The 27785-nt window shown below is 42.1% G+C and overlaps 1 protein-coding gene across 1 annotated transcript; it reads left to right on the top strand.

Annotated features, from left to right (window-relative positions):
- The first annotated feature begins 2060 nt into the window (after positions 1–2060).
- On the top strand, positions 2061–26308 carry LOC127571921 (deleted in malignant brain tumors 1 protein-like). The gene is made up of 7 exons (XM_052018670.1): positions 2061–2070; positions 2989–3303; positions 4024–4357; positions 5090–5388; positions 7778–7864; positions 25241–25299; positions 26267–26308. The coding sequence occupies exons 1-7, from the start codon at positions 2061–2063 to the stop codon at positions 26306–26308; spliced, it is 1146 nt and encodes a 381-aa protein (XP_051874630.1).
- The last annotated feature ends 1477 nt before the right edge of the window (positions 26309–27785 follow it).

Genomic DNA, 27785 nt, shown 5'->3' with positions numbered 1-27785 from the left:
GGAGGTTCAAGGGAGATATCCGAGGGAGTTTTTTCACCCAAAGAGTGGTTGGTGCATGGAATGCTCTTCCTGGGGTAGTGGTGGAGGCAGGTACACTGGTAAAGTTCAAATTTAAAATAGGGAGGTATGTGGGAGGAAAGGGTTAGATAGTCTTAAAGGACGTTTAAAGGTCGGCACAACATGGTGGGCCGAAGGGCCTGTACTGTGCTGTATTGTTCTATGGTTCTATAATTCTATTACTCCATTTCGAGTATTGCGTGTAATTCTGGTCACCTCACTGAAGGAAGGATGTCGAGGCTTTAGAGAGGGTGCAGAAGAGGATTTCTTGGATGCTGCCTGGATTAGAGGGCATGTGTTATCAGAAGAGGCTGGACAAACTTGGGATCTTTTCTCTAGAGCGGCGGAGGCTCTTGGGTGATCTTTTGGAATTGTGTTAATTTATGAGGGGCATAGGTAGGGTGGACAAGCAATATATTTTTCCCATTATGGAGCGATCCAATACAAGAAGTCATGCATTTAAATCGAGAGAGGGTAGGATTAGAACAGACGTCAAGGGCACCTTTTTTGCCCATAAAATGTTGGATGCCTGGAATGCGTTGTCTGATCAGGTGGTGGAGGCACATTCATTCGGGGCTTTTAAGAGGAGCTTGGATGGGCACGTGAGTGAGCGTAATATGGAGGAATATGGTATTTTTGCACGTAGAGGGGATTAGCTATGTCGGCACCACATTGTGGGCCGAAGGGCCTGTTCTGTTATATGTTCTATGACCGCCCCCGCCAGACAGTGACATGAATGAGTATCTTTGGTTTCCAGTATGCTGCTGTGAAATATTGAATGGTGTGGATTACCGAATTATATTTTCGCAGTTGATCACTGGCAGTTGCGACTGGCTGATGGAGAGGGTCGTTGCGATGGACGAGTGGAGGTTTATTACGGCGGTGTCTGGGGCAGAATAACTGATGGTCTGTGGGATTTCAAAGATGCAGATGTGGTATGCAGACAGCTGAACTGTGGCTCCGCAATAAATGTTTACAACCACTCAAAGTATGGAATTGGGAAAGGACCAGTGTTAATAAACAATGCCAGTTGCAATGGGAGTGAACCCCACCTCTGGAACTGCACGTTTACGCAGGCGTACAATTTATCTATCAGTAATGATGTTGGCGTATTTTGTTCTGGTAAGAGCATTTTGTTACTTCATAAAATATTTGTGCTCTCCATTCATACATCCCAATTACTTTCTCCAGCTCCTTCCCAATACTGTTGCTGTTAGCCTTTCCATAATTTAGCACTTTTTCCCGAGGTCCAGTCTTATCCTTATCCAGAACTATTCGAAAACTTACGGAGTTGTTATCACTGTTCCCAAAATGCTCTCCCACTGAAACGGAATAATTTAGTTAATAGATTAATGAGGACAGATAGGGAACGCTAAAACAAATGAAGGGACATTTCTGGCTGTGAAATGCAGGTCAAAGCCGTTTCTAAACGTGAATCCATATGGATAATGCAGGAAATGACTAGCAACTACGGCATCGTCTGATGAGGAAGAATCATTTTGCAGCAGAACTCGCCCGTACACAGAAACGGAAACTTACCTGAAATTGTGAATTTGAATTGAATCATAAAATATTCAAAAAGTCGAGATGGAAGATGCGGTGTATTTCTTCAACGTAATGTTGGGACGCATCATTAAAAACTGCAGGATGTTGCATACAGGTCATTCAGAATGGGTGTCGGATAGAGAATTGAAGTGACATGAAACAACAAACTGAATGAAATTGTTCCGCAAAGTGATCACCCAATCTCTGTCTGGTTTCTCCAATGTGGAGGCGATCTCATTGTGAGCACCCAATATAAAGCATTGGATCGGTAGAAGTGAAATTGATTCACTTCCAGAACTGAAAATACAGATCATGTCTCTGTATGATAGGAAGGAATGGGTTAACTGACCTGTTGTTGTTATTCCTGCGTCTGTATGGGGTAGTCAATTGGATTCTCAGCAAATAATGCAATAAAAACACCCACCATATTGTCGCACTGACAGCAGTTAGCGGATGAAATGACGCTGGGTAGGGAGTTAGTCATCGATACTCATGGTCCTTTGGATTGGCTTAATAGCGCCATGACTATGTAACTTGAATGACAAATCTGCAGTGGAGAGAGTCGTTAAAGGAGACAAAAATGTTCCCGTCAATTGCCACAGTCTACCGGTAATATGTAGCTCTCAATGACGGTGCGTGGGACTTGAATCCTAGTCTAGTCGAGACAAAATGCAGACTTAATACTGAGCAAAGCACCAAATTTTACATGGCTTCAGCAACAGCAGAATTATTTTCTGCAGTAATTAAGAATGGTCTCGACCCGAACCACCGACTTACCATTTTCCTCCATAGATGCTGCCTGACCCGCCGAGTTCCTCCAGCATTTTGTGTTTTGCAGTAGTATCACCTTCTACAATAATGTTTAATTACATTGTTTGGCACCAATACGTTGTAGAAGAGCCATTAAGAGCACAAATATGATCTAATTAAGTGTAAAATAATATTCCAAGCACAGTCGTAATAATAGTCAAATAAAGTCAAAAGGTGTGCACTCCTACCACTCCAAGGCTGTGAATAATTAAACCAAAAACGACACGAAAATGCTTCAAGGAAGTCTGAATTCTTAAGAAGTGCAGATAATTCCTGAATAGAAGTGAACACTGAGTGATCAATAGCCAATATACTGATTTCTATGCGGAAGAATTTTCTGATGCGCTGAACACGGCAGGCTGAAGGCATAGGTCTAAACAATCCAAAGAGCAATATCCTGGGCTGAACTCGTTACCTTCTCTATTCTCAGCAACGGCCAATATTGGCTGACTTTATATTAAGTAGATTAAGGAAGTTGCACACGATAAATATCTGTTTCGACAACTCGATTGCAAGTGTTACTTAGACTGCTTCCAGAAAGCGAATTCATTTAATTGATATTATTTCCTGTTGCAGATCATATTCCGATAAGACTGGTAGACGGCGGAAGTCGCTGTGCCGGAAGGGTTGAAGTTTACTACAACGGAACCTGGGGTACCGTATGCGATGATTCTTGGGATTTAACAGATGCCCATGTTGTCTGCAAAGAACTGAATTGTGGGTATGCTGTTGATGCCATGGTTTCCAGTTGGTTTGGGGAAGGTTCAGGTCCTATTTGGATGGACAACGTGAATTGTTCAGCGCATAATTCGGCCTTGTGGCAATGTTTGGCGAGACCATGGGGACAGAACGATTGCATTCATAAAGAAGTTGCTGGAGTTATTTGCTCGGGTGAGTAGTGACTTTTGATATGCACAATGTTTTGCTATGATGAAGTCTAACAGACGTATTTGGTTCGGCAAGTTCATGTAATGATAATCGATGGCTTATTGATGACATTACGTTTTGTTATTGCAAAAACGATTCGATCTGTTAATAGCAGAGAAATCATAGAATATATTCGGAACGAATATTCCACTATTGATTTTAACTCAATGGATCACGCTCCTGCATGATTGTATAATATCATATGCTCATGTGTCTTGCTAACGATTTCAATGCGGTTTCAACACAGACCCTTCAGTGCAGAGTTGAAGTAAGTCTGCCTTGTTGAATGTGCCGTCTTGGGGTGAGACGTAACCGCCTGATTTCTCAATTGGCTTTCAAACACCTATGACTGAATTTTGAAGAAGCTCGCAAAAGTTATGAACCGGCTGCAATTTATCCAGCAAAGACCAGCACTAAAACAGATTATCCGGTTACGGTCTTATTGGTACTGAAAGCTTGCGCTGCACAAGTTGGTAGTACATGGCCTGCGACCTTGAGAGTTCTGTGAAAAAAAAACAATTGCTTCCTTCTTTCTAAATTAAAGTACACGAATTTGACGATTCGTTGTTTCTGAGTTTCAAATATGATTTAAACACGATATCGTCGTATAGCCAAAGAGCGATATGCTATTCATTATTAGCTTGGAACTGAAGCCAATGCTCAAATTTATTCTTCCTTCTTCAGATCACAGGGATATAAGGTTGGCGAATGGGAAGAATCCCTGCCAGGGCAGACTTGAAGTTTTCTTTAACGGGACATGGGGCACCGTTTGTTCTGATTCTTTTGTTATGGAGAATGCAGAAGTGGTTTGCGCCCAGCTCAACTGTGGCACAGCAACATCTGTAGAAAACAATGCGGCATTTGGAGAGGGATCTGGACCGATCTGGCTCGATGATGTGAGATGTCGCTCAGACGACTCAGATTTATGGCAATGCCCATCTTCACCCTGGGACCAACATAACTGTAACCACGGGGAGGATGTCGGTGTCATTTGTTCAGGTAATAATCTGCAAATGGAGCCTCTCGCATTTGGAATATTTCACCCAAGTGATGCGTGGAATTTGTTTTACAGAATCACATCCGTCGAAAAACCGAATTGAGGGGAACAGAAAAAAAAAGAGAATTTACTCAATTCCAGAAGATTTTGGTAATTCCTTCTATGTTACTTATTAAAGCTGCAGGTCAAGCTTGCATTGACTTTTTTCATACAGCCAGTTTTAATGCATCTTATTTATTCGTAGTCTTAGAAGGATGTAACCTTGTCCCTCGCTATTGTAGTGTCTGTGCACGAGCAGTATTCAGTACAATATAGGGCACGCAATGGCAAAATTTACTGCTTTGGAAGAAACAATGGGACGATGCTTGCTTTATAATGAGAAGTTGCTGATGGACGGAATTTCGAGAGTATCAGTATGTTTATCTGTTGAGGGACAGCGATTTATTTGTCAAGCGCTACCAGAGCTTGGAGTAGTTGCCACGCAGTGAATTCAGGTTTGAATAAAAGCCGGAAAAGGACGTTATATATTGTCCTGTTGAATGCTACATTTAGTTCTGAATTCTAGCGTGATGTGGCTTGCTTACCATTTGCCGTGCAATGCAGGAGATGACTTATCTGCATCCCAGAACACTTAGCACATGACTCAGCACAATAGGTCGGGTGTGAGAACAGGGTAAATAAATGGAAATAATAGATCCACTGCAAGTTAAAATTATCAAATATTTGCACTGCGTCTTTTATTTCAGACCTGAGGCTCGTGGCAGGGTTCGATAATTGCTCTGGAAGGGTTGAAGCTTTCTTCAATGGGATGTGGGGAACGGTGTGCGACGATTCCTGGGATAGCCACGATGTTTCAGTCGTCTGTAGACAATTAAACTGTGGAGATCCCGTCTCGGCTTCCGCCGGGATGTTGTTTCCTCAAGGAAACGGCACTATTTGGATGGACGAGGTTAAATGCAAAGGGAGTGAGCTCTTCCTATGGGATTGCCAATTTTCTGCAATGGGTCTCCATGATTGTGGACACAAAGAAGATGTCGGAGTGATATGTTCTGGTCAGTAATATAACCACTCTGATCGTTTTGTCAATTATCTCTGTTGCCTTGACCTTTCATTATCTCTGCAACATAATCCTACATGAAAAGTCACTGTCTTCTGGTTCGGTCTCTTGAAGTTAGCCAATCTATCATTGGCCTCTACCTGTCCCCTTCCTTCTATTCAAAATTTTCCACCTATGCATATCTTTCCTTCTTTAAGTTTCTTTTCTTGAAGGCAAATTTTTGGATCCAGTGTTGGATATTCTTCCTGCTTCCATTTTACGTTTCATTTTCCCTCCCATGATGCGATTGTTTTTCGATTTGACATCTTTTCTTTTCTGTAAACTCTGGGAGAAGAAGAAGCAGCAGTGTGAGGTGTCTATTTAGACAACGCAATCTTAATTCTGTATTACTTCAAATGTGAAATTAAGATGTACTATTAAATCATCAGAATTAACATCAAAATGCCTGCAATTTGATGGAAATTTTACTGAGTGTAGCCTTGAAATTTCTGTCAGATCTGATGGCTGCAGCCATGATTCAATGAAAGGAAAGCTATGTTTTGTAATATTTATTGTCTTTATTTCAGGTTATCAGCGGCACGCTGCTCCTTTCAGTTATCTCAGAGCATTAGTCTACGTTATCCCTTGCATTTTTGGTTCTCTTCTGGTCGTTGTTTCACTTTACCTGATCAAGGGGCGACTAAGGTTCTTCCTGAATGGTTGGTAAATGTATTTTTAGAAAGCTCGATGAGCAATTTCTGAACTTAGTAGAGCGTTCATCTTATCTATTCCTTACTGAATGGTATTTTCAACGAACTGAAAATACTCCAGTATCAACTGTGTCGGTGAAGTTCAAATTTCACTCCAGTAATCTGAGCTGGAAAAATAAAGCCGGTACTTCAACGCATTTTGGAGGTACTGTTTCATGTGATGTATTTCCAGTAGATGTTGCTGGAGAGTCCACCTGCTCGCTCAGATGGACGAAATAAAATACTGCGACGGATTATTGTAGAAAAGAATTCATTGTGGGGGTGGAGACGGTATCACATATTGCTGCGCTTTGAATATTTTCTGTTGAACAGAAAATTGTGAGAACATATAAGCGGTTCTGTTTCTGCTTGAGATGATGTGAGGAATGTTGTGACACTGGGAATGGATCCTGAGGTTTGAATTCATTCATGAATTCGATGAAGGCTCTGAAGGTGTCATTATTTTTTGATGACACAAGGATGGGTGGGAAAGTAAAATTTGAAGACAAATTTTAAGACAACTCAACGAGTTTATAAAAGGGGAATCGGTGAAGAGAGTCAGCGAGACTGGGAAGTAGAGCATTACGTGGGAAAATGTGAAATTATCCACCAGTCGCGGGAAGAAGAGGAATGATATTGTTCAAGTGTGGAGAATTAGGAACTCTGAGGAGCAAAGAACTCGCCTTCAAAAGAGGAAGGTGTGAAGAGAATGTTCACTTTCAGATGGTCCTGAGTGTTTGGAATTCTCTTCTGCAAAATGCGGGGGGGGGGGGGGTGGTGATGTGCGGGGGCGGGCCCTCTGTTGGAAACGGAGTCTACAAATACTTTTCAGGCAAAGTGGGATGGATAATTAAGAAGGAAATCTCTCTCTCTCTCTCTCTCTCTCTCTCTCTCTCTCTCTCTCTCTCTCTCTCTCGCTCTCGCTCTCGCTCTCGCTCTCACTCTCTCTGTGTTTGTGTTGGGGAGGCATGGAGTTTGTGCATTGGCGTCGCAAGCTGCAGCGGACCGGAATACAAATTTAAAATTACAATCATATCAGCCCTTGCTTTTACGAATGGTAGAGCAGGTTCGAGGAGTTCTGACACCATATCCTGCTCCTTATTCCTTTTCTTGTGTGTTCATGGGAGCATAAGAGCTCTCCCCGGTGCTGTAGGCACGCTTATCCTATGCCATTAAAAGCGATTACGAGTTCATTTGCACTCTCTAGATTGTGGGACTTTGCAGTGCGTGAGTGAAACGGGAGAAAAGAATGGAAGAGAATGCGAATTCTTTTCGTCAGCTCGGAAGATCATTCACGCCGACATCAAATAGCAAGAGAATATCGAACCCACAGCAGGATAGCAATGACAGGAATCGGTCGATCTGTTCCCTGTGGGGAAAAAAAAAACTGTAGGGACAGCCAGAGAATAGAACGAGTATTGAAAATGTTCAACGACCATTCCAATGGATATATTCAGAAAAAGGGGACATAGTGAAATTAGAACGGTTACACTGTTCCTCAGTCACGTGAGGAGTGGAGTTACCATAACAACATAAGCAACGGATAAACGCTGAAAGTTCATATCCTGCGATATGCAAAGAAAAGGAGGGAAATAACAAGTAAAATTGCTGTCCACTTTTTTTTCAGCTGATATTTTCCCCTTCTTGGTATTCTAGGCGTTAGAAAATGGCAGTCGCCTATGACTGGGATTCCTGAGACGTTTTACGAGGAGATCGACATTCATGTGTCTGGGGCAAGACTAGGTAATTATATTTAAACTGAATACATGAGATATCTTCCAATGCAAATGCATTCTTCTTAAAATTAAGATTTTTCTGTCTTCAGTTGATTCGTGATATGTCGGCTCAGCGAATAAATTGCAAAATTATGCTGACAGTGATTTGCATGAACACAAAAAAGAAACAGGAGGTAATTTTGATCGAAGTTCTATCGCACGATACTCCCGTCAGAACAGAGCGAAATAAAATAAGTAGTTTGCTTAGAAATAGACACAAACGCACTAAAAGCACATATCCAATAAATAACTAAAATAAAATGAAACAAATGCAGATTCTGGATATTTAAATTCAAAAATGAATTGAAAACACTCTGGAATACTTTTGGCAGGTAATATCTACAGAAAGAAAGCTGAGGTAATATTTCAGGTCTAAATCCTTCACCAGGAATCTCATAATCGAAACACAAACGGTTAATATTTCATACTGATTTCGTTAGTTATTTACACAATGTAAAACACATATGGAATATATTTTTGGTTCAAAGCTATACTCTTTAATGGTTAGTGGTATTGACATTGTTGAAGCTGTTACGTTAACATAGACATTGAAAAAAAAGTTACTTAACCAAAAAATTGTCTGCATTCCTATAAAGTGGGTGATAGATTTAAAGACTGGAACAAAGTCTTTGGAGGGTGCGTTATAAAGGGCGCTGTTAAAATTCTTGCCTCAAAGGAGCCAGGAAATAACCTACTCTTAAAAGAAAGGATGAAGAAACATAATCTTAATATTCAATGGCTGCATCATCACCAAGTATCCCACTCTCATCATTGACCTGGATGCGCCATAGGACATTTAACAGTGCAGCACAGGAATAGGCTCTTTGGGCCATGGTGTTGTACTAGTAATTAACTAAAGTAATCCCTTCTGCCTACACAATGTCCATATCCCTCCATTCTCTGCACATTCACGTGCCTATTTCAGAGTCTCTTAAACGCCTATGACGTATTTGCCTCCACCACCACTCCTGGCAGCACATTCCAGGCACCCACTGCTCTCTGTGTAAAAAAAGCTGGCCCCGCACATCTCCTTTGAAGTTACTTCCTCTCACTTTAAATCCATGCCCTCTGGTATCAGATATTTCGACCCTGGATACCTGCTGTCCACTTTGTCTGTGCTTCTCATAATCTTATAAACTTCTATCAGGTCTCCCCTTCGCCTCCGCCGCTCCAGAGGAAATAACCGAAGTTTGTCTAACCTTTCCTTATAGCACATGCCCCCCAATCCAGACAGCATCCTGGAAAACTTCTTCTGCACGCTCTCCAAAACTTACACATCTGGTCACATGAATAGGTGACCAGAATTGAATTCAATACTCCAGAAGTGGTCAAACCAGAGTTTTATAAACGTGCAAAATAACTTCCTACACTTGAACTTAATACCTCGAGTAGTAAAGCTAAGCATGCCATATGCCTTCTTTAACACCCTATCAACATGTACAGCCACTTTCAGGGAGCTATGCATTTGGACCCCAAGATCCTTCTATACATCAACCTCTAAGGGTCTTGCTATTAATCGTGTACAATCCCTTTACAGTTGATCCCTTAAAGCGCAGTACCTCACATTCCGCCGGATTAAACTCCATCTGCCATTTTACGTCCATATCTGCAAATGGTCTATATCCCGCTGTCCTTTGGCAATTTTCTACGCTGTCACAACACTGCCAAACGTTGTATCATCTGCGAATTCACTGACCCACGGATCTACCGTTTCAAACAAGTCATTGAAATAGAGATATTACACATAGTAGAGGTCCCAGTGCGGATCCCTGTGGAACATCGATAGTCACGGTCCTCCAGGCAGAATAAGGCCCATCAACCACTACCCCTTGTGTTCTATTGACAATCCAATTCTGAATCCAGACGAACATGTCACCGTGGATCCCATGTATCTTAATCTTCTGGATGGGCCTATGTTGTGAAACAGATTCGGGGTCTCTAAAGGCAAGGACTATGGTCTGGCAGTAAATGATTCATTTACAAAAGACAAACAAGGCAAATTGGTAACGGGAATAACACACACGTGCGCAGCATTTATAGCGAGCGTGGTAAAATCGCAACGGGGGTAAAAAACACACACACACACACACACACACACACACACACACACACACACACACACACACACACACACACACAACGGACAAGGTTCATAAAATCAAGGAACCGCCATTCCTTGATTGAGTGGAGGCACGACTCTATACTACAAGGGACACTAACTAAAACGCTCCCAACCCTTCAGCAGTGCACACCTCAGCAACAATTTTTGCATCACAGTTCCACGGTACTCGGCCTGGAGTGAAGCACGGTGGTCCCTGGACTGCTGGCAAAGAGAGAGACCCGAGCACATGTGACGCTCTTTATAGTGCTGGAGGGCTTGGGTATCCAGCCCAGGTAATTTACAAAGGTCAATGGCCCGGTGCCAGCAAGGACTAATCGATTACAAAGGCCAATGGTCAGCTGTGCACTGATGGGTGGGGCAGAGCCAAACCTTGATTGGCAGTGGTGTGTCTTGCCACCAGGTAGGGGGCAGTGCTGTCACGTGACAGCCACGACCCTCCACAATACAGCCAATCATGCGGGATCTTCTCAAACGCCTTACTAAAAGATATGCAGGGAACATCCACAGAGCTACTTTCATCAATTACCTTCCTCACCTCCCCAAAAAACTCAGTCGAGATAGTAAATCACGACTTTGTTCCAGAGAATGTGGGACATGTTCCGACGGGACGGCTTGCACCTTAACTGGAGGAGGACTAACATTCTTGCGAGTAGGTTTGCTGGTGCTGCTCCTGGGGGTTTAGACTAGATTATCAGGTGGAGGGGAACCAGAGTGGTAGAGGATATGGTGATGTGGAGGAGGAAAGGGGTCATGTGAGGACTGCAGGAATCGACAGAAATCACAGGTTTGTCCGTGATAGAAATGTTCTCAGGTGGATCTATTTCAATGCAAGAAGTATTGTAGGTAAGGCAGATGAGCTTATGGCGTGGATTGGCAAGAGGGATTACGCCATTATTGCTATTAATGAGACTTGGATGCGTGAAGGGCAGGACTGGCCGCTTAATGTTCCGGGGTTCTGTTGTTTCAGACGTGATAGAGGGGGAGGGATAAAAGGGGGAGGACTGGCATTACTATTCAGGGAAAATATCCCATCTGTGTGTAGACAGGACAGCCTAGAGGTCTTGTCTACTTTGGCCATAAGGGTGGAGCTGAGGAACAGGAAAGGTGTGGCCACACTAATTGGGTTGTATTATAGACAGCCTAATAGTGAGAGAGAATTGGAGCAACAAATCTGTAGTGAGCTAGCAGACTGATGTAAGAAACAGAAAGTTGTAATAGTAGGAGATTTTAACTTTCCACATATTGACTGGGACTCCCCCACTGTGAAAGGGCTAGATGGCTTGGAATTTGTCAATGTGTTCACGAAAGTTTTCTAAATCAATATATAGAGGTACCAATGAGAGAGAATGCAATACTTGATCTTCTGTTAGGGAACCAGGCAGGCCAGGTGACAGAAGTATGTGAAGGTGAGCATTTTGGGTCCAGTGACCATAATGTCATTAGTGTCAAGTTAATTATGGATAAGGACAGGTCTGGTCCTCGGGTTGAGGTTGTAAATTGGAGGAAGGCCAATTTTGTGGAAATGAGAAAGGATATAGGAAGAGTGATTAGGATAAGTTGTTTTCTGGCAAGGATGTGCTCAGTAAGTGGAACGCCTTCAAAGGTGAAATTTTGAGAATGCAGAGTTTGCATGTTCCTGCCCTGTCAGGATTAAAGGCAAAGTTAACAAGCATAGGGAAACCTGATTTTCAAGGGATATTGGCGATCTGGTTAAGAAAAAGAGAGAGGTGTATATCCGGTATAGGCAACTAGCAACAAATGAGGTACTTGAAGAGTATAGAAAAAGTAAGAAAATACTAAAAAAGGAAATCAGGAGAGCAAAACGAAGACATGAGGTTACTTTGGCAGATAATGTGAAGGTAAACCCGAAGGGTTTCTGCAAGTATAATAAGAGTAAAAGGATTGTAAGGGACAAAATTGGTCGCTTAGAAGATCAGAGTGGTCGTCTATGTATGGAGCCTCAGGAGATAGGGAGATCATATTCAGTTTTTTTTGCCTCAGTGTTTACTCAGGAAACTGGCATAGTGGATTTGGAAGGAAGGGAAATAGACAATAGTGTCATGGAACATATAGAGATTAAAGAGGAGGAGGTACTTGCTGCTTTACAGCGAATAAAGGTAGATAAGTCCCCCTGGCCTGATAAGATATTTCCTCGGACATTGAGAGAGACTAGTGTAGAAATTGCAGGGGCCCCAGCAGAAATATTTAAAATGTCCTTAGCCACGAGTGTGGTGCCGGAGGACTGGAGGGTAGCTCATGTAGTTCCGTTGTTTAAAAAAAGATCTAAAAGTAAACCAGGTAATTACAGGCCAGTGAGCCTGGGTAAATTATAGGAATGTGTTCCGATAGATCGGATATACAAGTATTTGGATAGACAAGTCTGATTAAGGGCAGTCAGCATGGTGCTGTGCGTGGTAGATCGTGTTTAACGGATCTTGCAGTGATTTTAGCGGAGATTACCAAGAAAGTACATATAGGAAATGCTGTGGATGTTGTCTACAAGGACATTAGTAAGGCCTTTGACAAGGTCCCACATGGGAGATTAATTCGGAAGGGTCATACACTTGGTATCCATGGGAAGGTTGTAAACTGGATTCGAAATTGGCTGTGTGGGAGAAGACAGAGAATGGCAGTGGGTGATTGGTTCTCAGACTGGAGGACTCTGAATAGTGGTGTGCCTCAGAGATCCGTTCTGGGGCCATTTTTGTTTGTTTTCTATATCAACGATCTATATGATAATGTGGTAAATTGGATCAACAAGTTTGCTGATGATACTAAGATTAGATGCGTTGTGGACAGCGAGGAAGGCTTTCAAAGCTTGCAGAGGGATCTGAACCAACTGGAGGAATGGGCCAGAAAATGGCAGATGGAATTTAATGCAGACAAGTGTGACGTGTTGCATTTTGGAATGACAAATCAAAGTAAGACATACACAGTAAATGGTAGGGTACTGAGGAGTGCAGAAAAACAAAGGGATCTGGGAGTTCAGATACATAATTCCCTGAAAGTGGCGTCGCAGGTAGACAGGGTTGTAAGGAAGGCTTTTGGCATCCTGGCATTCTAAAATCAAAATAATGAGTATAGGAGTTGGGATGTTATGGTGAGGTTGTATGAGACATTGGTGAGGCCAAATTTGGAGTACTGTGTGCAGTTCTGGTTACCTAACCATAGGAAGAAAATTTGTAAGATTGAAAGAGTGCAGAGGAGATTAACTAAAATGTTTCCGGTTATCAGGAGTTGAGTTACAGGGAAAGATTGAACTGGTTAGGACTTTATTCCTTGGAGCGCAGAAGATGAGGGGAGATTTGATAGAGGTTTACAAAATTATGAGGGGTATAGACAGAGTTAAGGCGAGTAAGATCTTGCCAGCTAGATTTGGAGTGATAAGTACGATAAGACACGGCTTTAGGGTGAAAGGGGAAAAGTTTCGGGGGAACATTAGGGGGAACTTCTTCACACAGAGAGTGGTGGGAATCTGGAACGGGCTGCCATCTGATGTAGTAAATACAGGCTTACTCTTAAGTTTTAAGAATAAATTGGATAGATACATGGACGGGAGAGGTTTGGAGGGTTATGGACTGGGTGCAGGTAAATGGGACGAGCAGAATACCGTTTCGGCATAGACTAGAAGGGCAGAATGGCCTGTTTTCTGTGCTATTATGCTCTTTGGTTCTATGGTTCTACTTGCCTCGCAGAAATGCAGACTAATTGTCCCTAACCAGCTCCGATTTTCCAAATGCTTATAAATCCTTTCCCTCAGAATCCTCTCCAATATCTTCCCTATCACTGACATGAGTCTCAATGGTCAATAATTTTCAGGATAATCGCTCTGTACTTTCCTGAATAACAGAACATCATTAAAAACTCGCCAGTCGTCTGGGTCCTCGCCTGTGGTTAGAGTGGACAGGAAGTTCTTGGTCAAGACCCCGGAAATCTAATCACTTGCCTCTTTCAATAACAAAGAATATATATCACGACGCCCTGGGGACTTATGTTTGTTAAGAGACCCATCACGACCTCCTTTATCTCAAAATACCCTGGCATATTAACATGCTCCACACAGATCATACTGTCCTTCACGTCTTTCACCCTGGCCAATATTGTCGCAAATTACTCAGTTAGGACCTCGCCCACATCAATAACCACCTCCCTCATGTACTCTTGAGTGGTCCTACCCTCTCCCTAGTTATACTCTATATGTATGTATATATTGCTTTAGGATTCTCTTTAATTCCAGTTGCCTGCGGATTTCAAGACCCCTCCTGGCTCTCCTGACTCCCCTCTTGAGTTCTTTTCCATTTTCTTTATCACCCTGAAGGGCTCCTTTTTAGAACGAAGGACATTGCAGCACGGGAAGACCCTTCAGCCCACAATTTTGTGCCGAAATTTGATTTTACTTTGCTAAGCCTTACCTTTACTTCCTTTTCCTTCTTCACTAAATTCACCATCTCTCTCGACATCCAAGGTTCCCTTACCTTGCCATCTCTGTCCCTCTTTCTTTGTGGAACATACATGTCCTTTACTCTGTGCAGTTTGTCTTTAAACCCCTCCAGATATCAGATTAGGGCTCATCCAAAAAGAACGCTTCTCAATTAACTCACCCTAGTTCCTGTCCAATAAGCTTCTAATTTGGTCTACTCCAATTTAGCAATCTTGAAACGTAAGGACGCGTGGTTACTTTTCCCTAAATGTTCTACCACTGAAAGGATAGTAACCTAGTCAGGCTCCATTCCCAAAGCCAGGTCCAGTCGCGCCCCTCCTCTCGTTGGACTACCTACATACAGAATTAACATGTGTATTGTGGCTACAAGGGTAAGCTGTAGGCTGGTCATCCTGCAGCGATGACTCCACAAAAACCTGTCCACCATTTATAAGTCATGGGCATGATTGATACATTCTATGTGCCTGGATATGAGCAGTTCTAACAATGCTGCCTAATGTCGATATCATCCAATTCCTAGCAGCTGGTTTGATGGAATCCCACCACAACCAATATTAATTCCTTACACCAGCATTACACAACGATCACATGGTATGCGCGCTTCAAAATGAATGGAAGATAATCTTGCCAAGATTACTCCGAGAGCACGTCTGAAACAAAAGAAATGTATTACAAAAGACACTATCTGGAGAGCCTAAATTGAAGGGAGAGGTTGCCCAGGCTAGGTCTGTATTCCTTGTAACGTTGGAGAGTGATGGGTGACCTTACAGAAGTACTTAAAACTATAAGGGGCACAGATACGTTCGAACGTATCAGAATTTTCCGCAGGGTAGAGGATCGAAAATTAGGGGGCATAGATTAGTGTGAGAGGGAAAAACTTAAACGGGAACTGAGGGGCTTCTTGATGATACCGTGCTGATACACGGTACTAATACCTTCACAGTTTCGCTCTAAGTCTCATAGAGTCGTGTCTTAAAATTATATTGACGTTGCTCAATGGCCTTTGGACAAAATCGAGGCTAAATATCGAAAAGCAATTAGAAATGGATAATATATTCTTCACTGGACATTATTGTCCAGATGCTGAAAAATGAATGAATACATTTTTTAAAAAAGAATCACCTTATATAATGGAAATGAAATCGATAAAGTGATTTTCACGTTCAAAAAAAAGCAGAACAATATTGATAGCTATGAAATCTCAAATTAAGACATTGAAATGACAAATTCCTGGAAATACTCACCAGGTCGGGGAAAACGTGTGCAGAAAGAAACAGAGCTTGCCTTTCATGTTGATGGTCCTTCATCAGCACTACTTTTGAAGGGTTATAAACTTGAAACATGAGCCCTGTTTCTGTCTCAACGATTGCTGCCTAATCTGCTGACGATTACTAACACTTACTGTTCTTGTTTCCGATTTGCATCATCTGCACTATTTTGCACCCAAAAGACATGGAATGATTTTGTCGAGAATATGCCGAAAGGATACTAAAATTATCGTTTAACTGGAAGTTCACTTCACAGAATTTATTATTTTGAAGCAGCATTGGTCCATAATATGCTTAGGAATTGTCTCTTGATTTTAGGAACTTCTGCGCTGCTTGACGGTGATTTCGGAGAAGAATATGACGACACTGAATAATTCTGCTTGAAGATGTGAGAATTACCATCATTTAAATTATTCACCTTATAGTCTATTGGAAACCCCTTTCCAGTTTTACGTGTGTCTTGAATTTATTTTTATAGTAATATTGTAAAAAAAGAAATTAACGCCCAGTGCGTTTTGTAGTGAGATCTTTCCGTGAATTAAAAGAAAACATAACTCCTGAACAGTTTGACAGATGTCAGTGGTTCAAAATATAAAGTAGCTTTAGCTTGAATTTAACATTGTTGTTAAATGTCTCGCGTTTTACACAGCTCGCCCTGGCTCGTTACATTTGGTGGGATTCATTCATCCAACGATGGCACTTTTCTTCCTATCGCTCTTTTAACGTATGCATGCTTCGAAGAAATACGTTCAGTGAAATATCGCTCCTCATTTTCATCTCTTGATTTTTATGAAGGGGATAACTGGAATGGTGTACCATTGGCATAAGTTCGACTACATGAAGGACCGATAGATGTAGACAATTGTGAAATATATCAGGGAATTAACAATGAATGATATGCAATTCTATCTTTACTGATCTGGTCATGCCTTCCCAGTTGTGCACTGCAGAGCTCTTATTCCTCATGAGATTTACATATGCAGACATGTATCTTGTTGGTTTTATAATCAAATATTGAACTATTATTAAATAACTGGTATCAATTTACTCCTGCGATTAATAAAAGTCGACAGATTAGAAACCAGGCTTCAGAATCTATTGTTGAAATATAATACCATGACTTCCTGGTATTTTTGTTTTTTTTTCAAGGATTCAAGCATGTTTCAACTAACACAGCATCTTAGATGACATAATTGCACACTATAATCACCATGGATTGTATAATAATCATAATAAAATGAACCAAACTACAATTTAGCCTAAGGAAAATAGAATCAGTAATCTGGATTTATCTTACTTAAAAGCTGTTTTGATAAAACAGTTATTTTATAAATTTTAGACAGCGTCAGTTTAAGTCGATTTCAGATGACAGTGTTCTTGGAAAATATGGCTTGGTCGGAATTCAATTTGTGAAATGTGTCCAAGAAAGCTTATTGTATCAATGTATAGAGGGAACTACGAGAGAGAGTGCAACTGAGATTCCAGAATTGTATGTAGCCTCCTTGGTTCTGTGGTCAAGGATGTCTTGGGGAGGACCCGAGAGATTCTGAAGGGTGAGGGTGTAGAGCCCCGGTCATTGTACATATTTGTCATCAGCAACAAAGGTAGCTGACAGGATTAGGTCCAGTCTAGTGAGCAAGGTAGCTGCAAAAGGAACAGGACCTAAAAGTTGTAATCAAGTACAGGGAAGTCTGTACGTCGCGGGATATGGAGGGTTGGATAACGATGAACAAGGAACCATTTGGCAGGATTAGAGAAGAAAAGACGTGAAGGCTCATCAAGAGTACACACATTGAAGGGATGTGTTTAAAAAAGAAATTAGGAAGGCAATGAAGACTGGCTAAATATCACTGGTAGGCAGGATTAAACTAAAATGAAGGCGGTGTTTTCAGAGTCAGTAGGACAAAAGAATAATCAAGCAGGATTTGGGCCCATTAATGGAAACGGGGCAAATCGTACATGGAGACAGTAGGTCCTAAATTAATGTAATTCATCGGTATTCACAAATGAAATTGATGTCCCGATTGGAGAACTCATTAAGGGAGAAGGTGAAATGCCAGAGCAAGTCCTCATAAATGAAGAGAAGGTGCTCGATTTCTTCAACGGGTTTAAAGGTGGATAAATCTCAAGGGACATATGATATTTATCCAGGGTTACTATGGAGGCAAGGAAAGAGATTGCTGGCGCCCTGGTTGAGACGTTTAAATCGTCTCTCGCGGGTGGTGAGGTATTATATGACTGGAAGATAAATATTGTCTCGAATTTTAGAAGTGCAGCAGGTTAAAGTCTGGTAATTACAGATCTGTGAGTGCAACATTAGCCGTCGAGAAGTTAATAGAATAAATTCTGATGGACATCATTCACGCTTGCTTGGAATGGCCGGGACTAAGCAGAGATTTCCAGCATAGCTTTTCCAATTGGAGATCTTGTCTGATCAATCTGATTGGAATTGTTTGAGCAGGTAACGAAGTGTATTGATGAGGTTAGTGCAGTGGATATGGTGTGTATTTTTTTAGTAAGACCTTCTCTACCACATGAGAGGTTTGGGAATATGGAAACAAGGGAAAATTAGATCAAATTTGGCAAGTCGATATGAAGCTCAAAATCCTTGCAAATTAACACCCGCATCAAATTTGACGTTAAGGTGTCGAGAATAGAAAGTCATTCGTTCCTTATGTTTGTTGTTTTATAGATTGTGGATATAAACCCTGAAGATTAAGATAGCTTGACCAAATTTATCAGAAACACGCCATTCGTTTGATAATGATTTATTGCTATAACAGCTTTGCGAGTTTCTGACAAATTTTTCACCATGACTTGCGGAGGTAAAATTGTTGCAGTGGTAAAATTAAAGAATATTGGAACGTTTAACGCATCGCCACTTGTTGTAGTGTTCCCTACAATCTGAATATTATTGCCATTATTTTTCATTTGTGCAGGGTTCAATTGCTGCATTTCCCCAAAAACAACCCGCCCGACCCCCTCTTAAAAGTTCCGTGACCTATTTATAAAATGACGTTTTTCAAATTTTCTCTTCAATTTTCCTCATCTAAAACGCCTCTGGATGTTGTACATCGAGCATTTTACTGAACTGATGCGTGACTCGTTTAGTGAGCAGGGAGGTCATGAAGAAATGAACGAATATTCAATACAATGACACCTGTTTTCGTGCTCTCCTCTAAATTCCATCTCGTTATGCTTTGAGGATCTTTTCTATCTCATTACGCTTGAAGAAATTCATTGAAACATGCCCTTGACTATGAGGTTGATAACCTAACTTTAAAAAGTTCAAATTGTAGTTGTTCATCTCCTGGGGCAGGAAGAAAACAAAATTTCGAGGAACTCATTGCGTCAGGCAGCTTCTGTCCCGCTGAGTTCCTCCTGAAAGTTGTTTTTTACTCAGATTTTAGTATCTGCACCCTCTTGTGTCCCCATATTGTTTCCGTTCTCTCCAGTGAAGCGTCTTGGAGCGTGTTACGTAGGAATATATAGTAAAGTTGACACAACAATGCAAATTACTGTCATCGCCCATGTCCACCCTTTATATTAATGACCAATGTCGGTGTCCAAACCAGAGTATATCCTCACCGTCTTTAGCATGGGTTGCAAACTGAAAACCCACTTCACCGATTGTCGGCTCCAGAAATGATCGAAAAGCCGGTCTCTTCAACAGAGATTCCAAAGTCAAATTAAAATGGCAAACGACCTCAATATTGATACCATCAATCGCTTTCCGCTGGGGACCTGTGTGTTTCATTCATAAGTTAAACACTACAGATGATAGAATTCGGAAATAATAACAGAAGATGCCGGAAATATTCTGCTCTGCGTAGAGGGAAACAGAATGACTCTTCATGAATATGATTTTTCCATTCCATTGTTTTCCGATGTATTTCATTTCGTGTGTCCATGCCTTACTTTAGCAATGAGATTTCCGTACTGCATTAAAATGAATTTCCATTCAAACCTGCTTTGGGCTCAATACTGAGTTATTCGAGGTTCATTCCTCAGAGTTTCCAGAAAGATTCTGCAAAATGCTACTTTAGGGTCTAGTTGGAAAACTGTACTCGTGAAGACATATTCATGCCACTGCCGAAGGAACGAATCGATTCTTTAGTTTTCATTCAAGGGATGTGGGCTTCGCAGGCTGAGCAAACATTTAATTTAAGACCCATTGTTGTCATTGAAAACGTGTTGCTGAGCTGCCTTCTTAAACTGGTGCGAACCTTAATGTATGGATATACTCACAGAGCTCTTTGGGAGAGGCCAGCATTTTGAACCAGCGACGGTGCAGGGGCGGCGATTTCTTTCCAAATCAGGATGCTGAGTGTGTTAGAGGACAATTTCCAGGTGCTCGTGTTCCCCCGCTTCTGCTCCCCTTTGAAAATGACAAAGAATAATTGTCGAAACATTCATAACGAGGAAAAGATAAAGCCAATACTGTGGCAAAGTACGAAAGAAACGAACCACATACCATGATTGTTGTAGAGAATATTTGAGGAGACAATAACGACATAGATGTAGGAAAACGGGAGTTAAAGGATGGAGTTTTGAAATAATATGAACGTTGCTCATGACGACTCTAATTAAAGGGAATAATGCAACCGATTGTAGGACGGTTCTGTGACTTTATTGTTGATGGTTTCTTGCAAACATTAAAAAGGGGATATCTAAAACGCAAATTTTTCAGAAGTACTTGCTTTTATTTTCTTAGTATTACTTTAAAGAATATCCAGAATTGCGTCAATAAGAGAAACATCGGTTGGAAAAGTTGAATTTCCTCCACTGAATAAACATTGAAAATAGATTTCTTTATCAGTGTAGGGCTGCGGATACATCCTCTCGAGAAGATTTTTCACAGCTTCGGTTTCACAATATTAATCTTTTATAGGCCACAGAAGGCACAAAATACCGCTGAATAATCGAATCTGATTGGTTAACTTATGAATGCGATTTTGCAGTCAATATGACAGATAGCTGGGAGAGAGAATATCTGCACCCAATCTTCATCTCTTGTTTTAATATGTGACATAGTTGCATCAGTACTGTAATGTGCGTGGGTGTGCGTATGTATTGGAACAAACATAAACGTACAAGTCTGGAATTCTCACAAGGAGCGGCAGGAAAGGTGGATAGAGAAACAGGGTTTGCACTTCATTATTGTCCATCTGAAATGTGAACAATTGCTTTCTGCACTTCGGACGTCTGACCTGTTGATATTTTACCTACAGTGTTTTGATTTTTATTTCAGTTTTACAGCATCTGTGCGATTTTAGTTACTGTTGCACATGTTTATCCCGGTTTCATAAAGAAAAAGGCGATACAGTAAATATTGTCATATTCCGGAAACCGTCCTTGCTTTTGAAATGTTTATATTACCATTTTTTAAGTAAAACACTCCTACATGTTTAAAAAATTGGGATCAAGTTGGCAAACGAGACAAACAAGCCTCAAGATTGGCAAGACAAGTATCTAATGAAATTCATTGACTGAATAAAATCCCTGAATAAATCAGCGGAGAAGGTACTAAATCTGAGAGTTTGTCTTTCACTGACATGGTGCAGTTTTTGCAGATCCACCGGAAGTGCGTTGCATTCGCAGTTAAATACCCCGAAACTATGTGATATCTGCAATCTGCAGCCTGAAATTCCCCTTAACGGCCAAGGTCGCAGCACATGATGGTTGCTGACTGCAGCCCATTATTATGGGTTCGTCCATATTCTGACAAACCGAAAATAGTGTTTTCACCTAACGTAAAGAGATGACATGATTGTGCAAATTTAGTTTGAGCTTGTTAAGGTAGAAAAGTGCTCATGTTCAATAATAATTCAAGTTACCAGTCCATAACTGCAGAAGTAGAACGGCTGTGATCAGGTGTAAAATCGTCAACTTCCCAAGCTGCACCTTACACTCCTTTTCACCAGGATTCTGATGATTAATCAAGCTGTATGTTTCTCTCCGTGATAATATATTTGTCCACCATAAGCTTTCCCATATATGCCGTCTTGTCCTAAAACATTGGTTCATCTTCAAAAAACAGGTGACTCAATATGTCTGTCCGTTGCAGAAAGTGGTGAATATTTAAAAATTACTCAACATCTGTTTGAAAATTCTCCAGAGGGGCCATGGGTTAATACACATTGGATGTCGTTTGCTATTGATGTCACACAAACCTGGGTATATAAAATAAATCAAAGGTGCATTGAGTTCAACCTCGAAGTTTGATTATTAATTTCTAAAGTACATCCATAATAAGAGACGCATTTAATGGCATGGTAGCTTTGAAGTGCTATTCACGAGAAGCTTCACTTGGTTGGTGAATTTAAGTAATATTCATCAGATGTAAGACTGTGAGTGATCTTGTGATTCTTGTCATTAAGAGATCCTTCTTTGGAATCCAGTGCAAATTTGAAAAAGAAATATTTTGGCTCTTCTAACTAGGATGTGCTATTTAATACACTTTATTCCACCACACCGCAAGGTTACGTCACATGGTACCCACAGTGAGTTGTTAAATTGGATCCAAAATTGACTAGGTCATAGAAGGACAGGCATGGTAGTGTAGCGGTTAGAGTAACGCTTTACAGTACCAGCGACCCCGATTCAATTCCCGCCACTGTCTGTAAGGAGTTTGTACGTTTTCCCCGTGTCTGCGTGGGTTTCATCCGGGTGCTCCGGTTTCCTCCCACATTTCAAAGACGTATGGGTGAGGAAGTTGTGGGCATGTTATGTTGGCGCCGGAAGCATAGCGAACCTTGCGGGCTGCCCCAAGAACACTCTACGCAAAAGGTGCATTTCACTATGTGTTTCGATGTACATGAGACTAATAAATATATCTTATCTTATCTTAAGACAGAATGAAGAAGAAGAAAGATATTTTCTTACTGACTGGAGGTCTGTGGCCAACGGTGTTCAAGGAGGATCAGTGTTGGGAACTAAATTCTTTGTAATTTATGTTCATGATTTGAATGAAACTGTACATGATCTGCTAAATAAGTTTGCACGATACGAAAATTGGTGAACTTAAGGATAGCGAAGAAACTTCTCTTAAAGATAGATAGAAGTAAATTGAAATCTCGGCATAGAAATGGCAGATGGAATTTAATCCGTACGAGTACGTTGTGCTGCAGTCTGACAGGTCATATGCAAGAATAAAACATACAGTAAATGGCAGGAGCTGAGAAGCATTGATGAACAGATGGATCTTGAGATGCAGGTGCGTAGTTCCCCGAAAGTGTCAAATTAAGTGCAGAGGGTGGTAAAGAAGGCTTATGGTATGTCTGCATTGATATGTCGGCGCATTGACCATAAACATCGGCAAGTCATATTTCAGCTCTAGAGATCTTTGGTTAGGCCACATTTGGAGTAATGTGCACAGCTATGGTTCTCTGACTATAGGAAGGATGTGGGGGATCTGTAGAGGGTGCAAGAGAGTTTCACTAAGATGGTGCCTGGAATAGAGTACATGAGGTAAAAGGACAAACTTGGATTGGTTTCTTTGGAGTGGCATCGGATGAGGGATGACCTGATTAAGGTTTATAAAATTATGAAAGGCATGGATAGTCAGTCTTTTTCTCAAATAATATGTCAAATACTAGAGAGAAAAGTATAAGGTGAGAGCGGGGAATCTTAAAGTGTATTTGCAATTTAAGCTTTTACAGAAGGAGAGGTAGATGCTTTGAACGCTAGACCGGCGAGGTGGTAAAGGAAGCTACAAGAGCAACAAAAGCTGCAGGATATTCGAGAGAGGCAAACACACACGCAGGCCGGGAATAGAGGCGTGTGAATTGTGTCGGCAGATAGGATTACTTTAATTTGACATTATGTGTGGCGCAGACATGGTGTGCCGGAAGACCTCTTCCTATGTTATGCTGTTCTAAGTTGTTTGTTATGTAGCCGAACAGTTAGGCTAAAGTGTGGAGTGGCAAAAATGTTGGAAATCATACTGAAAGGTGCAATGCCCAGTCGGATACTGCAGTGACTGGTGCTCTGATCCGTGCTATTCGCAATCTGTATCAACAATTTGACCGGAGAAAGTAAATTTAATATTCCCATTTCTATCAATAACAGGTGGTATTATCAATTGGGGTGGATGCTGTTAGTGGATTTATTGGGATTAAAAAACAAATGAGTTGGAGAAACATGAATATAATGTGAAAAATATTCAGAAAACGGAAATGTAGAATATTTCAAAACTGATGACACATTTGGAAATATTACCGTTAACGTGGACCGTGCTCCTCTTTTACGCAAGTCACTGGAAGCTAATATTCTGCTGCAGCAAACAATTGGGGAGGTGAAAGCTGCCTGGCGGTCATTCCGGGGATTTGTTCAGGAGTATTTATGTCTTCCGGCCTTGGTGCATCGAGAGTGTTGCGCAGACGTTTGCTATCCTTACCTTGATTAGAGCCAATTTATCATCGAGCGAACAGAACAAATTATCACAAAAATACCGGTATTTGTGGGTTGTGAAGAGGAGATTGCGTTCGATTGATCTGTATTCCCCAGAGTTTCCAAGAATGCAAGATGCAGTCATTGAGTGATCGCACTATACAGAGCGGAAAACAGACCCAAGTTGTCTAACTGAGCTGGTCCAATTGAAACTGATAAATAATCTAAAAAGTCTTCACAGCGTGAATGTAAGGAGGGTATTTCCTTTGGCTGAGAAGTCACAGTCTCAGAATATTGCACCCCAGTGGCCCCGCGACTCAGCGCTACTGAAGTAGGCGCCGCTGTTCCACAGTTTCAGCTACCGAGGTTTAATCCTGACCTCCGGTTATATGGGTGTGAAATGTGTATATTGTCCCCGTGACTGCGTGGTTTTTTTACCGGGTCCTGAGGTTACGCCCACAGCTCAAATCCAACTGGTTTCTAGCTGAAATCCTGGAAGTTACCCATATTGAAATTGGGTGTTATGAAAATTGGAGTGAGCTTGGTGAGTATTCGGGGCGATAGAATTTATAGGATTGCTCCAGGATCCGGTTTAGATCTGACAGCCCGAATGGCAACCGAGAACAGCGTGAGATATCAAACAAGAATATTGAAGTAAAAGAAAACTGATGCCAGTTTATGGTGCTTCTCATAATATATTATGTACAAAATGCAGGATTGGGGTGAGCTGGGACTAAGTGCAAGTAGGGGTCTTCTACTCGAATTGAACTGATAGTAAATAGATTCTCTCCATTTTGACCCCTGCTTAAGTCAATGTTTTCACCTCAGTCACTAACCCTGGCATTACATGAACTCCTCATTTATCCCCTGTCCCCTGACTCCGTTTCGTTCGTCCTTTGCCGTGTAGTAATTGGAAATAGGGCCTCTATTGCAGACGCATTTACATTCTCATTAATTGAGGTGTTGGCGCACCTGGAAATCAACATATGCAGTGTGTCTCCAACCATTGCATAATCACGAAAATTTCAATGAAGTAACATGTTTACAATTCATAGATGCAGCTAAATCTGGGCAAACATCAGGCAAATCATATTTTCTGTAAGCTAGTTTTTTGACACATAGTTTTAGAGGTTTCCCCGGTGATGAAGAGACGTTTTTCGAAAACGTTGGAAGAGCAAGAGGTAACGAAAGAGAGCAGAACATATTTTATTCATCAAGTTCTTCGTGAAACTTTAGTCTAATTTAAGCATTCTGTTTTATTTAAAAGACTAATAAGCATTATTTGGTTTCAGGTTCCACAATCAGACTTTGTCTTTTTTTTTGAAATTTCGGACGTGAGAATTTTGGGACCGGAAGAATGCTTTAAGGGAGATTTACAGATTAAATACAGAGAACAGTGGATGTCCGTCTGTAGCAGTCGGTGGAATGCACTTTGTGGAGAAGTCCTCTGTAGACAGGCTGGATGCGGATCTTATGGCACATTAGTATGTCAATAAGTGATGGGTGATAGTGCATCTACCTATCACCACCCTGTGCCCACCCTGCCTCCCCTCTTTTGTCCATCTAGCACGGCTCTGCTTTTCCCTTCTATATATTAGGCTTCTCCGTTTCCTATCTTCAGGCCTGAAGAAGGGTCCTGACCCGAAACGTTGCCCTCCTGCTTTTCTCCACGGATGCTGCCTAGCATGCGGTGTTCCTCCAGCATCATAGTGTTTTTCATCTAGATTCCAGCATCTGCAGTCCTTCTAACAAGCAAGATCTAAAAAAAAAGTCATGAAGTTCAACGTCTGTATCATTGCCAAATGTCCCACTTACATCAATGACCTGAATCAGCTGGACCGGCCATTTATGTACTGTGGCAAGATGTGTCGGCGAGACACAGGGAATTCTGTAGCGAAGCTTGTCGACCATTCCGAGTCATGACCATGAATGATACATTCCATGTGCCTGATTCTGAGCATATCTAACAATGTTGTGGAATTTCGACACCATCTAGTTCATAACAGGTAGTTTGATTGAATCAATTACCCTTAACATTAATTCCTTTCACTAGCATTGTATGACAACTGCATGGTTGGTTCTAATATTTTAAATTTAAATTCTATGTCACCAGTATTACTAATAACGTTTTTTTAAATCTCCTTACAGGGATGGCGATCTTCCGACATCCAGGAACGGATGATCAACTGACCAGAGTCCCCGACCCATATGGAAACGACCAGCGAGGCCAAGGACGCCTGTGGATGCCTGTGCAGGGTGAAGAGCCGACCCCACGGAGCCCTCGCCACCGAGACCCTACTTACGGACCCCACTGGAGCAACCGAGTATGAGACCCGAGAACCCGGAGATCTGACCCACGGGAGAGCCCGACGCCGACCCCAGTGTCCCGACCTATCTGGAGGACCGACCAGCGGAGGCTGTGTCCCGAGGCCAAACCCGAAGCTGTGTCCGACCTGCGGGTATGCCTGATGTCGGTGTCCGACACCAGGGCCCCTCCGGTTTGGAACCCCAGCCCTATCGACCATGCGAGGCCGTTTACCGACGTCGAGACCCCCCGCCCAGACGCGCCCACCTGCCTGCTGGGACAGACCATTCCTTTTGAGGACCTCCAGACCAACATGAGAACAACAACTTACCTCACAGGCCAGCTGGATCTATTCCAAGTCTTCCACGTCTGTTCACAAGCAGTCACTTACCTTCCAGTCCAGGTGAGTCCGCTCCAGGTCTTCTAGGTCTGTCCTAAGCAATCTGTCACCAGGTGGCTGCACTCAAGGACTTACAGCACCGACCTGTCGCAGCCACTTTCCTCGGAAGCGTGGTAAGAGTGCTGGGCCTCAGCTTGGTACAAGAAACCCCTCCCCAGCACTGGCTAACGTCCAGGCCATTGAGAACAAAGTTGATGAACTAATGGCATGATGGACCTACCAAAGAGAACTGAAGAACTGCTGTGTGCTTTGTCTCACCGAAACGTGGCTTACACCTACTTAAACTGAATGTTCCATACAACCTGAGGGCTTCTCAATCCACCGAAAGGGCCATACAGCGTCCTCGGACAAAGTTAGAGGCGGAGGGGTCTGCTTCTGAATCAATAACTCGTGGTGCTCGGACATGACGGTCCTGGCTCACCCAGCCTGGAATATCTCACGGTGAAGAGTCGACCATACTGCCTGCCATGGGAGTTCACTTAAGCTCTCTTGCTGTCAGTCTATATCCACCTCAGATGGACATGAAGCCTGCACTCAATGAACTACACTCTATGGTCAACAGCCTTGAAATCGGATACCATGAGACCCTCGTCATTATTGCAGGTGACTTCAACCAGGCCAACCTCAAGAGTGTGCTCGAAAGTACTACCACCAGGGGCCCTAAACTCTTGGCCATTGCTATACAACTGTCAGAGCTGCCTTCCGAACCACCCTTCTCCCTCACATTGGTAAATCAGACCTCCAGGCGGTGGTCCTCCTCCTTGCATACAAACTAAAACTAAAACGGAAGGATCCAGTACAGAGAGTCATGCAGTGCTGGCCGGAGGAAATAGATGAGCTTCTATTCCACTGCTTTGAGTCAGAGGACTGGTCCATGTTCAAAGACCCGGCTGCCAGCCTTTATGAGTACATCACCACCATCCTGGACTTTATCAGCAGGTGTGTTGAGGACTGCACCGAAG

This window comes from Pristis pectinata, chromosome 6 (assembly GCF_009764475.1).
Source record: "Pristis pectinata isolate sPriPec2 chromosome 6, sPriPec2.1.pri, whole genome shotgun sequence".
Classification (NCBI taxonomy): Eukaryota; Metazoa; Chordata; class Chondrichthyes; order Rhinopristiformes; family Pristidae; genus Pristis; species Pristis pectinata.
Note: the sequence above shows the minus strand (reverse complement) of the source record. Positions and strands in the feature narration are given on the sequence as shown.

Excerpts from the sequence above, each read along its gene's own strand:
- LOC127571921 (XM_052018670.1), top strand. Across the intron at positions 7,865-25,240 it reads TGTGTCTGGGGCAAGACTAG|TTTTAGAGGTTTCCCCGGTG; the intron begins GTAATTATATTT and ends TTTGACACATAG. Across the intron at positions 25,300-26,266 it reads AAACGTTGGAAGAGCAAGAG|GGATGGCGATCTTCCGACAT; the intron begins GTAACGAAAGAG and ends ATCTCCTTACAG.